Below are 17,980 nucleotides of genomic sequence, written 5' to 3'. Positions count from 1 at the left end.
GGCTGTTGTGTGCATCAAGTGAGACATATGCAAAGGGCTTTTTAAACCTTGAAACACTAAGTGAACATTAATGATTACATTAGATGCTCAGCAACAACAACAAAAACCCAAGCCCGTTGCTTTGAATGACCCATTGTCCCGAATGAACTCATTGTACTGTCTCAGGTCAAACAATCCCTCCTCCTGACTTCTCATGTTTGTTAAGGAGCCAGTCACTCAGGTCTCAAATGCCAAAACCAAACACGGGCTCTTCTCTTTCCCTTGTGTCCCACAGCGAACGCAGACGATTCTACCACTCCAACATCTCTGACGCCCACTCCGTATTTTCCATCTCCATGGCCAATGCTCTAGATCAGGCCCTTATTACCTCTTTCTTGGACTATCGCAAGTAGCCGACCAACTGATCTCCTTCATTCGTACATTGTCTTTCTTTTGCAAACGTAGCATCACCACCAATGATAAGAGTCACCATTTATAGAGCAATGTTTCTTTTTACAAATATTACCCAATTCATTTTATCCTCAGAACCACCTTAGGAGGTAGGTGCTATTATTATTCCCATTTTGCAGATGAGGAAACTGAGGCAAACAAAGGCAAAGTCACTTGTCCAGGGTCACACAGCTCAGAATAAGTGTCCAGGCTAAATCTGAACTCCATGTACAGTGTTCTGTCCACTGAACCACCTTGCTGCCAGTAGTATAGCATTACAGAACTATCACTGGACGTGGAGGCAGAAGATTTAGGCTGAAATCCTGGTTCAGCTACTAAATACTTGTCTGACCTTGGACATGTTGCTTAGTCTCTCTAGTGACTCAGTTTCCTCCTCTATAATATGGGTGTGTGTGTGTGTGTGTGTGTGTGTGTGTGTGTAGCTGGACATAGGTCCTAAATCCTATGATTCTTTTCTTCCAATTCATCCTACACACCCTTCCAGATGTCTTCGTAAATAGAACTCTTGTTACGTTACTCCCCTTCTCAAAAACATTCAAGGGCTCCTCCTTGTTCACAGAATAAAATCCCACACTCCTTAATCTAGTGTTCAAGGCTCTCTATAACTTGGCTTCAGTCTACCTTTTTTCATTGTATTTTCCACTCCTTTCACATGCCCTTGTACTCATCCATAGGCAGCACCACATAAACTCTGGGAAATGGTTTTGTCAGCATTGGGGAGTTTCATCCTTCGCTTTGAAGCAGGGGCCAGCTGGACAAATTGTGTGTGCCATGAACTCCCAGGTTACTGAACTCATCTTCCCGCCATGGTGACTCATGGCTGACAATAGTGAATCACACAGGATAGATTTTGCAGAAAATTTATCACTGGAGACAAAGAATGCCTTTCCCCTCCATGGAACCCCCACCCTAAATCAGGCCATATCTGGCTCCATCTTTCAGCCGAGAGTCCTCAGCACCAACCTTGGGGAAGCAGAGAACACACCATGTCCCATACAGTCTGACCCTCTGAGACCCAGACTTCATCTCTCTAATAACTCCCCAATCACAGGCCAGAGAGTCCAACAGAACATGCCCAGTGGACACCCTTGGGCAGCTAGAACTCAGGATGGAAGGGATGGAAGGGATAGAAGGTTATCCTACCTTTTGGATTAGTGGAGGTAAGGGGAGTGTGAAGAATATAAATTTATTTACTCCTATCCAAATCTCTCATTTTAAAGAGGATCTTTAAATGCCCATGTGGGAGGAATGGTGCAGACTTCTTTGAATCAGAAGATCTGGATGTGAATCTTACTTCTACTGCTTGTTAGCTATGACTTTGGGCAAGCCATGAAAAACATAATAGTATAATAGTATAGTGAGCTGGAGTGGTGAGGTTGTAGGATTGGCTTATAATAAAGTCATTTAACCTCAGACACTCAATTTTCCCATTTGGGAAGTGGGGGACACCCACTAATATGGATAAAATACAGCAGAGGTGTCAAGCTTATGGCTAACTGGCCCAAACTGGCTGAATGCAGCCCAAATAAGAATGAAATGTAATTGGGAAATATTTAGGCAAAATGAATAAAAATACAATACAAAATAGATAATGTTAATTTGTAGTTTTCTAAGTCAATATGTGGCCCATCCCCTTCTATTTGAGTCTGACATGACTGAGATATAAGATCCCCATGGATCATGGGATCCATACAATTTAGACATGGATCAATGGTTTCTTCCACAAAATGAGAGCCCTGCACCACACAGTAATAACTCACATTTCTATTGGGCTTTAAGGTTTACAAAGTCCTCTCCCTATAACGACCCAGTGAAGTGGAAGGTACATTAACCTTACTTTACAGACTATCTCTAAGGTCGTTCCTACTTTCTAGGAGCCAATCTGATTTCACGGTGAAGATTAAACATGGAACCACACCAATCAGTCAGCAAACATTTAACATGACCTCAATGCCTGGAAAGTACTGGAGAGCCAAATAAAAAAGAACTTACCTTTTACTAGACATAGGACCACGTGGCTTAAACATGGTGCCATGCAGATTAACAATAAGGCTAGTTCCCTGGTAATAATAGCAAGGGCATGTTCAGGTGGGACACCTTCTCCCCCCATTCCTCACCCCTGCTATTTTTGTGACTCCCTGCAATTTTAAGTAACAGATAGGCCTCACTTAAGGGACCCAGCAGTAATGTCTGGCACTAAGGCAAGTGGGCTTGGGGGCTACAAAGAGTAGCACTAGCAAGGTGGCTTTTGCCAATAGCAAGGCCAAGGGCCCAAAACGGGGCACAGCTGCTCCTTCCCTCCCATTCCTTCCAGTGTTCCTCCAACCAGAGGATCTGGATGTCTGCAGTCTACTTTTCCTCTTTTAGAGAATAGAATGCCCAGACATCATAGGCCTCTATGGAATAGCAGGATCTAGCTGGGGGCCACTTATCCTGAGCGTCAGGAGTCAGGAAGGAAAAGGCAACACCATTCCCTCCCAGAATAATACGAAGCAGCCAAGATCAGTTGAAATTACTTTACTGATTTCCAAGAAGGACAGAAACAAGATAACCACAAAGCCAATCCCCCCCCCACCTATGAAAGACAAGATGGCACTAGTATTGCATTTTAGCCTTATATAAATATCTTATAAAAATAACAAAAACTCATCAAGTACCATGGATCTGACAAATCTAGAAAACAAGTTAACAAGTCTCAAAGTGCATTGTAAGTGGCCAAAGGGGGGAGTGAGGGAGTGAAGGAGCAGGGGAGAGAGAGCAGGTACTGGTTGGTACCCAAGGCAACCTCCTGCATGATGGGGAGCAGGAGTCCTTAGAGCCAGGTGAACCTCTGGCCAGCTGTCCACAAAGGATCCTATCATCACAAGCAGAAAGAACTTGAAAGTACGTGAAAGTAGCCACATTATTAATGTTATTAAGAATATTACCTTACATTTAAATAGTGCTTTCTTGCTTTTCAAAGTGCTTTTTTATATTATTACTATTTCATTTGCTTCTTGAGACACCCCTGCAAGGTAAGCAGGGCAGGTATTATTATCCTCATTTGACAGATGAGGAAACTGAGGCTGAAAGAGAATTAAGTGAGTCACCCAAGGTCACATGGTGAGTTAGTGGTAGAGATTTCCAAATTCCTAACTGCTACAGGCAGCGACACTAGAATCTTATTTAAGGACTACTGCAACCCTATCTTTTTACAGAAGAGGAAATTGAGGTCAAGAGAGTGGAATTGACTTTTCCAAGATCACACAGTCACTGGAGTGGCCAAGCTGGGGCTAGAGCTCAGATCTCAGGACTCCCAGGCCAAAGACCCTTCCACTGCCCTATGGTCCATGCCCTTGGATAGGCAGCCTCTCAAATCAATGCAGGCACTCTCCTTCATTTAAACGATGGCCATTCACTGAGTAAAATCATGCTTACCAGCTCCCAAAATCAAGGCCTTACGGAAGGGCCTGGAATATGAGAATTCCCCAGTGAGTGGCTACCAGGGGATAGCTTTGAGCATCCCCTCAGGACCAGCCTGACTTCAAAGGCCCTGTCTATATCCAGGGAAGGTCATGGGATCCCAAATATGGAGCTGGAATGGATCTCAGAGACCATCTAGTTCAACTCTTCTTTTGACAGTTGAGGAAACCTAGGCCCTAGGAAGTGACATGATTTGCCCAGTTGCATCTTTTCTAGATGTCTCAGTGTAATGGTTTCCTCATCCCCCTCAGGTAACTGCCCAACAAGGACAATGGATTAGGGGACCTTGGGCTCATGTGGCTCCTTTCTCTGGACCTTAGCTTCCCCATCTATAAAATGACTATTAGACTGGATAATCTCCAAGGTCCCTTCTAGCTCTGACATTCCATGTTCTAAGTTCTCTTCTATCCTGAACTTTCTGAGATTTTTTGATGAAGGCCCAGGCACACAGCTCAGCAGGGCACATGGGAAAGGATACATTTGCCAAGAGGAGGAAAGAACCTCCTCCATGACACCTTTTCCCTTCTCAATAAATGATCGATAAATGTGTCTCAGAGGAAGGAATCAGAGGTCCATGGTTGCCTCAGCCTTGAGCTTCTGTCTCATCTGGAAAACACCCAAAGATAAGGCCCTACCCAAGAATCACTTTTTCAGGTCTTTGGAGAGAAGACTTTTAGCCATGATATAAACCCCAATTCTATGAACACGATGCACATTCTTTTCCCACAAAACTTTCCCCTTACCTTGGATAGGTTAGTTCATCCACAATATTGGAAGAGAAATGCCTTTACATACAAACTTGATTCTCTCTGTCTTTCTCTCTGTCTCTCCTTTCTCTGTCTCTGTCTCTCTGTCTATCTGTCTATCTCTCTGTCTGTCTCTCTCTCTCTGTGTCTGTCTCTCTGTCTCCTGTCTTTCTCTGTCTCTCTCTGTCTCTGTGTCTGTCTCTCTATCTCCTCTGTCTCTCTCTGTCTCTGTGTCTGTCTGTCTCTCCATCTCCTTTGTCTCTCTGTCTGTCTGTCTTCTGTCTGTCTCTGTCTCCTCTCTCTCTCTGTCTCTGTTTCTCTCTGTGTCTCTCTCTGTGTGTCTGTCTCTCTGTCTCCTCTGTCTCTCTTTATCTCTCTGTGTCTCTCTGTCTCTGTGTCTATCTGTCTCTCTCTCCATGTCTGTCTCTCTCTGTGTCTTTCTCTGTCTCTCTGTTTCTCTCTCTCTCTGTCTGTCTCTCTGTCTCCTCTGTCTCTCTTTATCTCTCTCTGTGTCTCTCTGTCTCTGTGTCTGTCTGTCTGTCTCTCTCTCCATGTCTGTCTCTCTGTCTCTCTGTGTCTTTCTCTGTCTCTCTGTCTCTGCCTTTCTCTCTCTCTCTCTGTCTCTCTGTTTCTCTCTCTGTGTGTCTGTCTCTCTGTCTCCTCTGTCTCTCTTTATCTCTCTCTGTGTCTCTCTGTCTCTGTGTCTGTCTGTCTCTCTCTCCATGTCTGTCTCTCTGTCTCTCTCTGTGTCTTTCTCTGCCTCTCTCTCTCTCTCTCTCTCTCTCTCTCTCTCTCTCTCTGTGTCTGTCTCTCTGTGTCTGTCTCTCTGTGTCTGTCTCTCTGTCTCTGTCTTCTCTCTCTCTCTCTCTCTCTCTCTCTCTCTCTCTCTCTCTCTCTCTCTCTCTCTCTCTCTCTCTCTCTCTCTCTCTCTCTCTCATACCCATCTGCTATGACTAAATACTTGAGCCTGCAGTATTTCCATTCTCTAGTATCACCTATGCCCTTGTTGCCTGCCACTGACAATTTTAACAGGAAGCCTGTAGGAGTCACATTTCAGCCTTCTGCTTGGGGCAGAAGAGTCCCCAACTGCCCAACCCCCTCACAATAATCAACTGTCCCCTGATTGAAAGAGAAAGTTCCAGCCCAAGCAGGTATCCCATGGACAGTCAGAACTCTATGTTAGCCCTGAAAACAGGACACAAAATCCAGGGGTCCTGAGATTGTGTGCCTTCTTTTTCTAGCGTCCCAGGGTCTGCAACCACAGAAAGGAGGCTTGCAGAGCAGCTAAGTGGTGCAATGGATAGAGCACCAGCCCTGGAGTCAGGAGGACCTGAGTTCAAATCCAGCCTCAGAGACATGACACTCACTAGCTGTGTGACCCTGGGCAAGTCACCTAACCCCATTGCCTAGCTCCCCCCACCAAAAAAAAAAAAAGAAGAAGAAAGGAGGCTTGTCCAACAGAGAGGAAACTGGCATCCTCTAGCTTCTTCTCCATGCTGGGCAACATCCCAATCATTCTCCCTCTCTCCTAAAAACAAAAACCCAGGACTCCCAAACCCACTTTATTCACCTCTCCCATCATAAGAGATGCAGGGACAGAAATTGGGGTGGGGAGAGGGAAAAGGAGAGAAGAGATAAGAAGAAAAGAAGGAGAAAGTGGGAAGGGCGGGGAAAGAGGCAGATAGGGAGAATAAAAAGGGAGTGGGGAGGAAGAGGGAAAGTAGAGAGGGAAGGAGATCACTGGTAGGAGAGGGTCTTTTTCTACTACTAGCAGCGGTCTCCTAATTCTTGGTTACCCATCAGGCTTCAGAGAAAACCAGAGCCCTATTTTTACCTACACCTCACTGCCCCTGCCCCTCATAACCTCCACATCTTTCCTCACTACTTACCCACAACTCATCTGCAACCCTGATCTTTGACTATTCCCTCCAGACACCTTTCCTTTCTCCTTTCCTATACGTTTCCAAAAATCTAAGATAGGAGATTATCCCACTGTCACTGTCCATAGGAGGAGACCTTGTCAAAGGCCCTGCTATGCTCTCTTCCTCATTCCCTCTCCTCAAAATCTCTTCTTTCTCTGCACCGGACAAGAGAGGGGTCATCCCATGGAGCAGTCACCCTGGAGGATAAATCCTGCCGTCCAGACAGAGGTTGCCCTAGGCCAAGAGATGAAGGGGAAGAAGAAAGTGTAAAGTTGAGAACCCCCCCACATCCCCCAGGGAGCCAGACAAGATCAAAGCTAGCCCCCCAGATCAAGACAGATCATGGAAACAGATCAGCAAGAACAGGTCCTTCCCCCACTCTGCTGTCCTTGAAAGTGGTAAAAAATAAATAAATAAATAAATGAAGTGATTTTACAGGGCCCTGGCTCCGGATCTGTTGTATTGCAGCTGACCCTGACACCAGTCTAGGGTTAAAGTGTTGCCTATTGCATCTGCTTTTTAGAAAACAAAATTTATCTGGGAGAGGGATGGCAAAGGCTGCCTTTTAGGTGGTCACAGTCATTTACACAGTGTGCTGGGCCGCTCAGATCGCCTCCAAATGGTCAATGAGGCCCAGGTTGTACAGGTTGAGGATGGAATCAGCTATGATCCGTGCTGTATGTTTCTGGTAGCCTCCTGAGGTCACCATGAAGATAGGTATATTCTGGCTTCGGGCAGCCCGGAACACCATCTCATCCCTCTTGATGATGCCCTGTAGAGGTATGGGCAGGAGAAGATCTGACATTATCTGGGATAGGGAACTCTTGACTCAGGAGAAGGCCCCAGAAAGATTAGACAGATGGGGAAAGCCTGTTTTGGCAATAGTTAGGTCACAATTAAGGAGAGGTTCTAGTCATGAACTCTGGCCTTCTTCTCCCCCCATAGACCCTCAAGCCTATGTTCCTTTGAGGTCACATTTGCCTAACTCTTGGCATATTTTTCTCATGGGTAAAAAGAAGAAGTTAGATGAGATGATGTTGAAGTTCTAAGATTTATGGTCATATGGGCAAAGCCTCCATGCCACAGGCTCCTTAGGAATCCACCCTCCATTCCAAATCCCCTCAGGGCCCAGGACACCCTGCCCTTTCCAGCATGAAATACATATCCCTTCACTCCCTGGTGATCTCCTGGCTAACTGTCCCGTAGGCCAGAAGCCAAATGCTGTATGACAACCCTCTCACCCTATGAATTTCTGCCCTGGGGTCTTCTGTCCTGATCAGTGTGGTTGCCTCTGTCACTCATTACATCTAGGCCTAGATCCATCCACACTTCACCTGATGGCTGTCTCCTTACCAGCCACCATGTTCTCTACCCCCATCCTCTTTTCAGTTCTGAAACCATAAACAAATCAACTCTTGTACTTACCCTTAGAGAGAGTCAATTTACTCCCTCTCAGCTTCATTCACCATCCCAGTAATTTGTCAATATCCCTCCTTCATAAAAATGTCAGTCAGTCAATAATCAATCAATCAACACTTATTAAGCACCTGCTATGTGCTAAGTGTCAGGAAAACAAAAAAGACAGTCCCTGGCCTCAAGGAAACAAGTGGGAGAAACAACATGTAGTAATAAGGATGTATATACATTATATATATATATATATATATATATATAATCATGTATGTATGTATGTGTGTGTGCATATATATGTGAGTGTGTGTGTATATTATATATGTGTGTGTATGTATGTGTATATATATATCTACAATGTGAGCAGAGACATCCTAGATGGTGACCCTCTGGGAGGTCTCTCTATGTCTGCCCAGGTGTGTGTGTGTGTGTGTGTGTGTCTCTCTCTCTCTCTCTGTGTATATATATATATTATATATATATATATATATATATATATATATATATATATATATATATGTGTGTGTGTGTGTGTAATAAAATGTTACTATATATAATAAAAAGATAGATTAGATAGATAGATAGATAGATAGATAGATAGATAGATAGATAGATAGAGAAAGAGAGCATTAAGAGAAGGTATTCTCAGAGGGAAGGTATAGGGGTAGGGGTCATGTTAGAGAAGGGAGGCTTTTTACAGAAAGTGAGATTTGAGCTGGTTCTTGCAGCAGGGTCAGGGAAGCCAGGAGTCAGAGGTGAAGAGATAGAACATTTCAAGTGTGGGGCACAGCAAGGGAAAACACATAGAGGGTCATTAGCAAATAGGCCAAGGTGGCCAGATTGTCAAGAATACAGAGGGAAATGATGTGTAAGAAGTCAGGAGAGGGGGCAGCTTGGTGGCTCAGTGGATAGAGTACCAGCCCTGAAGTCAGGAGGACCTGAGTTCAAATCCAGCCTCAGACCAAACACTTGACACTTACTAGCTGTGTGACCCTGGGCAAGTCACTTAACCCCAATTGCCTTAAAAGAAAAAGAAAAAAAATATTTCAAAAAGAAGTCAGGAAAGGTGGGAAGGAGCCAAGTTGCGAAGGGCTTTCAGTGCCAAAAAGAAGATTTTAAATTTGATCTAGCAAGGAATAGGGAGCCACTGGAATGCATTGAGTAGGGGGTATGTGACCTATGTCATCACTTTGGCAGCTGAGTGGAGGGGAGGCTGAACTGTGGTCAGAGGATCTAAGCTCCCTGAGGAAGTGCTGTTTTTAATTTTGTACATGTATTCTCACCATTCAGTGCAGTGCTCAGCACATTAAATGCTTATTCATTCATTCATTCATGCATTCCTCCCTCCCTCCCTGGCAGGAAGCTCTTTCTTAAACTTAACCCCAGAATTCCCCACTGTCATTTAAGCCCCGTAACTTCCCCCTAATCCTCAGGGGATATGACTGATATCCAAGGACCATTCAGAGCCTCTCCATTTCCAGGTGGCTTTTAAATGGCAGCAGAGTCGTTCGAACCCAAGCCCAGAGAGCTGGACTCACCTCGGCAGACACAGAGAGCCCTCCCAGAGGGTCACCATCCAGGATGTCTGTGCCCGCATTGTAGATGATCACATCGGGCTCATGATCACTCAGTGCCCCCTTCACATGCTCGTCCACCTTCATCAGGTAGTCTTGATCTCCTGTTCCCCACTCCAGCTCAACTTTCCGCTTGATGGCACCTAAAAGTTAGGGGGAGGCTTTAGCAGAGGCCTGGACTGTGCGGACTCCTAGCAGAGATGACAGTGGATTGAGTCTTGCCACCACTTTCATCCCCCAGGCAGCAAAATATCAAGGTAGCAAAGTCGTAGCTCTGGCACCCTTCCCCTCCCACCTCAATTCAAGCCTCTTGGTATCTTCAGTCCGTCCCTTCTCTGGTGCCCCCCTGGGTCTCCTGATTCCCAGGCACCCATGCCCACCTTTCTTTGGCCCTCTGCTCAGCAAAACTCACCTGCCTATGGCCCGTACCCTCAGGGTCCCGCCCTCTAATAGAGAAGAGAAGGTGAGGAGATGCCGTAAAGAGGCACCATGAAGAGAGATGGATGTAAGTCTGCAGGTGGGGATCTAGCTCAGCCATTTATTCACTTTTGGGGGCCTCAGCTTCTTCCTTTGTAAAATTAGGGGTTTGGACTGGATTCTAGCTCTGATATAGTCTGTGTGTCAGTAGCAGTAGGGGGAAAGGGAAGAGAAGGGAATAAGCATTTACACAGCACCAATTATTAGGCTCTGTGCAAAGCACTTTTTACACAAATATTATCTCATTTGATCCTCACGACAACCCTGGGAGGTAAGTGCTATGATGATCCCCATTTTGCAGTTGAGAAAACTGAGGCAAACAGAGGGTAAGTGACTTGCCCACAGTCACATGGCTAGGAAGTGTCTGAGGCCAGGTTTGAACTCAGATATTCATGACTCCACACCCAGCACTCTATTCACTGTGCCACCAGCTTCCTCATCAGGGTGAGAGGTAGTTTAGTATAATGGATAGAGTGGACTTGTGAGTCAGAAAGACTTGGGTTCAAGTCCTTCCTCAGATATTTACTAGCAGGGTGGCCCTGGACACATCACTTAACTTCTGTTTGTCTCAGTTTCCTCATCTGTAAAATGGAGCTAATAGTACCGCCTACCTCAGAGAGCTGTTGTGAAGATTAAATACAATAATATGTGTAACTGAAGCATGCCAGAAAGAACACTGGATTTTCAGTCAAAGGACCTGGGTTCCAGTATGAGCTCTGTTCCTTACTACCATGTGACCCTGGGAAAGTCCTCTTCTCTCCTCCTCATTTCCATATCTATAAAGTGAGGAGCTGGGACTGAAGGATCTCTAAGGCCCATCCCAGCTCCAAATCCTATCGACTCATAGGCGGTAAAGCTAGAAAGTCAGGCCCAGTCAGCACAACCAAACTGAGGTGTATCAGCTGGAATTGATCCCAGAAGAAGGCCCGGGAATGGCTCCCAGCTCACTGTCCCGAAAGATGGTCTGGAACAACATAAGAAGGAGGTGGAGGAAGTGATACTGGTCCTCCCTTTCTCTTCTTCTCTTCAGGGAGTTGGAGAATATCATAAAAGATCCAAGAATTAGGGCTGAATGATATACACAGACTGTCCCTGAGATGTAAACATCACCTCATAAATACTCCTCTCCTACAATACACTCATGTAAATGAAAGGGGAATGATCCAGAACAGGGAATGGAGAAAAGAGATTTTCTTCTAAGACACAGCTACAGTGGAGGGGAAAGTATGTTCCCCACCTCCCAGATTCCCAGATGAACCTAAGACACATTCTCCCACATAAACAATGAGTAACTGCAGCAGGGAAAATCAAGTATTTCATTTATACGATGGGCTAGACAGGCCTCTAGGGGACCTGAATGGCCCCTCTATCATTATTGCCATGGGAAAATGAATTTGGAGTCCCAGACAACTGGCCTACAAATGATCTCTCACGACCCAACCCAACTGGGTACATGTGTTTGATGGGGTATAGGGGAGAGGATGCCTGGACACTCGTACTTATGAATTTAAAAAATATATACTGGTTTCTTTCTCAAGCACATTTTGACATTTTGACATTGCCGCCTTACACCTCATCCACAAGGAAATCACCCCCGGGACCACCAGTCTAACAATTTAGCAGACTCACGTTTAGCAAACCCATCCCCTGGGTAAATGTTGCGGTTATAGATATCCACGATGTACACTCGGCTGTCGTCCATGAAATCCCTCTCATGGCCATTTCCCTAGGGGAAAACACACCACTAGTGATCGTCTTCTGGAAGACAATGTTAACATGCCAGCAATGCCAATGCCAGCATGAAGAATGCCAAAAATGCACACAGTGCCAACCTCCCAGGGTTGTTGTGAGAATCAGATGAAATGATGAGTGTAATCTGCTAAAGCTCTGTGCAAAGAGGGGCAGCTATCCACACCATTGTCATTGTCATATCACTATTATTATGGATAGAGATTGGTCCTACAATTTTATTGGCATAGGGCACAAGTAAGTACTTTTAACCCAGGACTGCTTTTGACTGTTGCCAGAAAGGAACGCCACACATTCCCTTGTATGTAGAGACTTCCAAAGATGGTGACCCCAAGCCTTCCTCCATCTCCCCTTATGACATTCAGCAGCATCTATCCCTGGGCAGCCCGATGCCCTCTGATATTGTGTGGGTGTGTAAGTAGGAGTGTGTTTGTGTGGAGGCTTTAATATCGTGATAGTGCACACTGATTGGGAGGAAGAATCAGGGGGAGTCACGGACTATTGAGACAGGACACTGATTCTGAGGCTTCCTTCCCACATAGGACAGGGGACCCACCTGGTGTGCATCCAGGTCAATAATAGTGGCTTTTGAGACTCCTTCTACTCGATCAAACAGAAACTGCTCAGGAGAGAGAAGGGAGAGAAAGGGGAAGCAGAGAAATCAACACCCACCAGGCAAATAACTGATTGTTCAAAATTCCCAGTAGTTTAGAGAACTCTTATATTTCATTACATACTTGCCTTATAAGGCTCTTACCTAAGACTCAAACTTCCTCTCCAAATAAGTGGCCATCTCATTCCAGTGAGATATTTTGTCTGCCAGTGGCTTCCCTTTGGGAGCTGAAAGAGGGCAGTTGGGGGAAAGACCCTCTGCTAACAGTTCACTGACAGAATGCAAAGTTGAATGTTTCAAACCCTTCATATTCACAAGCCAGCTACCATTATGACTGGTGGTGGTGGTAGTTACCAGGCGTTTGCCCCTCTGGCCCACCCCAGGTCTCAATGAAGACTAATATCCTAAGTTCGGTGCCCTCTTCAGCCTCTGGCTATACTTAGTGTAAGAGGGAGAGTGTTTTTCACCGAGAGGCTTATTCTCTGTCTTGGGTTAGGGTCAAGCCCAGAGTTTCAAAGAATTAAGAATCCATTCTTTCTGGGCTTTTTTTCCCCCTTTTGTGGGGGAGGGGTCAGATTTGCCTTAGGCCCCCTTTCCTGTGTCTTCACCTCCATCATCTTCCCAGTCAGTTTATGTCCACCACTTCTTAAGGCCTGGCTCACTGTTGTGGTTTAATGGAAAGAGTGCTGGCCTTTGACTCCTCAGAGTACTGGGTTCTGGCTGGACCACCGTTGGACTAGATGACCTCTAAGGTCCTTTTTAGTTCCAAGTCCTGTGATCCAGATGGTCTACCTCCCATGTGTCTTTTACTTGAAGGCATCGTCACCATAGGTCGTACCTTGATAGAGAGTGTAATATCAGCATAGACACAAAATCCCCCTCCCTTGTCACTGGAGCAGTGATGGAACCCACCACCTGCAAGAAAAGAAACCATTCAACTGGTGTTTCCCTTCAGTGCCCTGTCCCCTCCTGTCAGACCACATCCCTCCCTCTCCTACCAGCTCTGACTCCCTAGTACCTCAGCTTCAGATAAGGGCCCTCAGAAAGGGTGAAAGTCTATTTTAGTTCACTTTCTTGCAGTCTCCTCATCCCTTTCTAAGATCCTCTCCTCTCTACAAGGCATGGACAAGTTCCAATCTTCCAGGAACTTAATGGTCCCTGAAGAAGAAAACCTGCATAAGGTCATGGCAAATGACCTGCTGTAATCTGGTTTCCCTAAGCTATTCTAGCAGTCAGTCAATAAACATTGACTAGGCACCTACTATGTTCCAGGACTATGGTGAGCACTGGGGTTACAAAGAAAGGCAAGAAATAGTCCCTGCTCTCAAGAAGCTCCCGTTCTGAGTGGGAGAGATGATTTGCAAATAACGATGTGCAAACAAGATACAGAGATATAAATAGACACAGATATATAATATGTATGCATATATGCATGTGTATATGGTGTGTACGTATACATAGTACAAATGGAAGGGGCTGTCAGAGGAAGAAGAGGCATTAGCAGAAGCTGGGGGGGGGGACAATCCTCACTTTGGGCTGTTCCCCGGTGTAGACTACCCCATCCTGGCCAGTCTCCCACCTTATGCTAGATTTTCTACCACCAGCCCTTTTGCTCACTATTCCTCACTTGTCCCGTCCCCAAGTGACCCCTGGTAACTCACCTTATTCCCAATTTCAGAAATAATAAAGCATTCAAGTTGGAGGGCAGAGAAGCATTGATTGGAAGCTGCAAGGGGCCTTAGGGATCACCTAGCCCAATCTCTTCCTATTACAGATCAGTTACTTCATCACATGTTTCCCATCCTCCAAAGCCTGGCTCAAGCAGTGCCTTCTGCATAAGGCATTTTCTGACTACTCCAGCACCCACTGAGCTCTCTCTTCCTCTGCCTCCCACCATATACAGAGTCTGTATCATGCAAGCCAGCACCAACATTGTCTTGGGATCTTGTCTGTCCAACAGAGAGGCTCTTCAAAGCAGGGCTTATGTCTTTTCCATCCTCGGTGGCACAGTTGGTCAAAAAGCTGATTATACAGCAGACGCCCTGAAAACATTTGCTTAAATGCCCTTCTTTCCGGCAGGCTGGCCCCCTTCACACACTCTACAATGCAGTCAAACTGCCCTCGTGGATGTCACTCAAACAGGACACTCCATCTCCCATCATCTCTCATCTCCCATCTGTCTGCCTTTGCACTAGCTGTCCCACAAACCTGAAATACCCTCCCCCCTCACCAACACCTCTTGGAATCCTGAGTTTCCATCTGAATTCCAAGACTCAGTGCAATGACCACCTTCTAAATGAAACCTTTCCTTACCCCACCGATTTTTAGTGCCTTTCTCACCAAACCCACCTTTTATCTATTTTGTCTGTGCCTAGATATGTAAATGCTGTTAAACGTAAGCTCCTTAAGAGAAGGGGCTCTTTTATCCTGGTCTCTGGAGTCTTAGAGATCCACAGTATATAGGTCAGTGCCTGGTACACAGCAGGTGCTTAAGAAACGGTGTTGGTTGAGTGGTTGATAGGACAGGCAGCCTAGCACTTAACATAGTTGGAGTAGGATGACCAGGGGACATGTGGGCGGCTGGGGGCAGAAGGATTTGCTCAGGTCTGCCTCCTTCACCCAATCACTGTGACAAGGGTAGAGGAGGAGGATTCTCACACAGGTTCTGATGCTGTGAATCTCAGATGTCAAGCTTGCAGCCCAAGCTCCGAGTACCTAATCAGGTCAATAATGGGCAGACAAAGTGCACCCTCTGGTGGTCTCATTGCTCTACAGCAGCGTCGCAAGCCACTTAGCTCCAAGGGCAGCTGTGCATGCCCAAAGACCAGAGCCACTGACTTCCCAGCTTTCTGGCCAGGGCCAAAAAAAAAAAGAATCCAACCAGCCCCAAATCTTCTCCCTTCCTCCCCATCTTTTTTTTTTTTGCCCAGTGCAAATAACAACAATGATTACTTCATATTTACATAGTGCTTCACCATTTACAAAGAGCACTGACTGTGAGTGAAGGCTTGGACACTATGGAAACATTCACTTCACCTCTCTCTAAGCCTCAGCTTCTGCACATGTAAAATGGGAATATCTGCACCACCAACCTCACAAGAATGTTTTATGGAAAACATTCCGGTAACTGCTATATAAATTGAGTTCATTATTATTAAGAAGAAGAAGAATGCTCAGGATAACAAAAGACTGCTGTATGAATTGAGCTCATTATTAAGAATAATAACAGGATAACAGAAGACTGCTACATAAATTGATTTCATTATTATAAATAATAGTAATACTAATGCTTAGGACAACAAAAGACAACCTATCGTAGTCCTGGTTTTAAGGATGGAATAATGGATTGAATCATCAAACACCTCCTCTACCTTTGGGGGAGGGCAAAAAGATGATGTCTAATCAACCTGCCAAGTTTTAAAAAGGTTATTATTGTTGTTCAGTAATTTTCAGTTATGTCTGATGTCACGTGACCCCATTTGGCCTTTTCTTGGCAAAGATACTGGAGCTCATTTTACAGAAGAGGAAACTGAAGCAAACAGGGTTAAGTGACTTGCCCAGGGTCCAGATATTTAAAGATACAGATACAGAAAAAAGGGCAGGAGAAGAAACACTTATATGTGCTTCTCAAGTTGAGGAGCAGCTATTCATCCATTCATCAAGGATTTAGTTGGCATTACTATGTGAGGTGTTAACACAGAAAAGACACTGACTGGGAGTCAGAGGAGGTGAGTTCAAACTCAGTCTCTTCTACTTGCTTCCTGCATGATGATGAAGAGATGAGGCCTCCCTTCTCTGGCCCTCACTTCCATGTCTGTAAATGAGAGGGATGAACAAGGTGCTCTCTGAGATCCAGTTCTGAATTCCATCTCCTAGGCAAAGCACAAAGCTAGACACTGGAGAGCTGAGTGGTTTTGTGGCTAGAGTATCAAACTTGGAGTCAAGAAGACCTGAGTTCAAAACCTGCCTCAGACACTTATTAGCTACGTTTGATCCTGGGGAAGTCACTTAACTTCTTTTAGTGTCTGACCTTACAGCTATAACTGGGATAATGAATCAAAAAAGATAATGTGGAAAGGAATGCACCCCTTAAAATGCTATATAAATGCTATATTAATAGTCTGAAACTCTACTGCAATACTGCCACATTAAGCCTAGCTCTGAATTCTACACTTTTGTTTAATTTTGTCCCTTTTTACATTTGTTCAGAGTTCAGTAGAATAAAAGGTTCTTTTTGGCCCTAAAATGTGTTTCTAGTTACTCTAGTGATTCACCTAAGATAGTCCGAGGAAGAGGTGTCTCTCCTGGATGCAAAGAAATCCAGAGAGAAGCTGATGACAGTGTTTGTTTGGGAAGATCCTCACAACCCTGAAGGGGCTCAGAGTTTCCCAAGTAAAGGTCACTCAGAAATGTGGTTAGGGTCTAACATTTTCCAGGGTCCCTCTCTGTTGATGACAACAGAGTCATCCAGTCAACAAATATAATTGCAATTCTTGAGAAGCAAAGACAAGAGAAGCCTAAGGGATGCATGATATTAATCAAGACATGATATTAATTAATTAGCTTAGCCTGCCCCCACAATTCATCTTCATCCGCCATCCTAATGTCCGAGTAAGAAGGGACAGGAGTTTCAGTCTCCTCTGGAAAGAAATTTCAAATAAGTTAGTGACAACAGATCAATACAGCTTCCCTGTGGTGAAGACCTGACCCAGCAATGGGATTAAAACAAGAGGTCAGTGCCAGTTCCAGACCAGATCACCAGAGCTACCACCAGCTTCGCAGGCTGGAATGTCCACTTTTGCTGGAGTGATGGAGCTGATGACAAGAGCAGGCTTCCCCCGTGACAGCTGCCACCAAGCGCATCCTTGGCAACCGCCTTCATCATCTGCCCCTCTGGAGCTGGCATGGCTTCCCCAGCCTCCCTTAAGTCTACTCTTCCAGAAGCCAGACAATCATTAGGCATTTCTTAAGTGGTTACTTAATATGCCAGGCAGTATACTAATAAGCATTGTAGATACATGAAAATAACTACTTACATACAAGATATATACTATATAAATGGAAGGTCATGTCAGAACGAAGACATGAGAGGAGGGGTGAAGGCTGGGAAAGAGCTCCTACAAAAGGTGAGATTTGAGATGAGTCTTGAAGGAAGTGAGGAGTTGGAGGGCAGGAAGGGGTGTGTTCCAGGTATGGGGGCAGCCAGTGAAAAGCACGGGAGTCATATGTACATGTAGATCATCAGTGTAGCTGAATTGTTCAGTACGTGAAGGGGAGGAAAGTGTGAGAAAATTCAAAGGATAGGAGGGGGACAAACTGGGAAGGGCTTTAAAAATCAAATTTTATATTTACATTCTATATTTGAACCTAGAAGTAATAGAGAACCATTTCAGTTTATTGAATAGGAGCAGGAAGAAGGTGATACGGTCAAACCTCCACTTTAGGAAAACCTTTTTGGCAGCTAGGGGAAGGATGGATTAGAGGGAAGCCAGACTGAAGCAGAGACCAACCGGCAGGCTGCTGTAACTATTACAGAGGTCAGCCATGAGGGGATGAGGGCCTACAGCAGGGTGGGGG

General features: G+C 45.3%; 1 protein-coding gene across 1 annotated transcript in view; it reads right to left on the bottom strand.

Annotated features, from left to right (window-relative positions):
• Nucleotides 1-2,952: 2,952 nt before the first annotated feature.
• HDAC11 (histone deacetylase 11) overlaps nt 2,953-17,980 on the bottom strand; it is a 50,273-nt gene continuing 35,245 nt past the window's right edge. Inside the window, exons 6-10 of the mRNA XM_020981247.2 lie at nt 13,242-13,318; nt 12,347-12,409; nt 11,671-11,767; nt 9,529-9,707; nt 2,953-7,352 (exon numbers count right to left, since the gene is read on the bottom strand). Of these exons, the coding sequence (XP_020836906.1) occupies nt 7,185-7,352; nt 9,529-9,707; nt 11,671-11,767; nt 12,347-12,409; nt 13,242-13,318 (584 nt within the window). The 3' untranslated portion in view covers nt 2,953-7,184. The remainder of the gene's footprint in view (nt 7,353-9,528; nt 9,708-11,670; nt 11,768-12,346; nt 12,410-13,241; nt 13,319-17,980) is intronic.

This window comes from Phascolarctos cinereus, unplaced genomic scaffold (assembly GCF_003287225.1).
Source record: "Phascolarctos cinereus isolate Bilbo 61053 unplaced genomic scaffold, phaCin_HiC Scaffold_4;HRSCAF=312, whole genome shotgun sequence".
Lineage (NCBI taxonomy): Eukaryota > Metazoa > Chordata > Mammalia > Diprotodontia > Phascolarctidae > Phascolarctos > Phascolarctos cinereus.
Note: the sequence above shows the minus strand (reverse complement) of the source record. Positions and strands in the feature narration are given on the sequence as shown.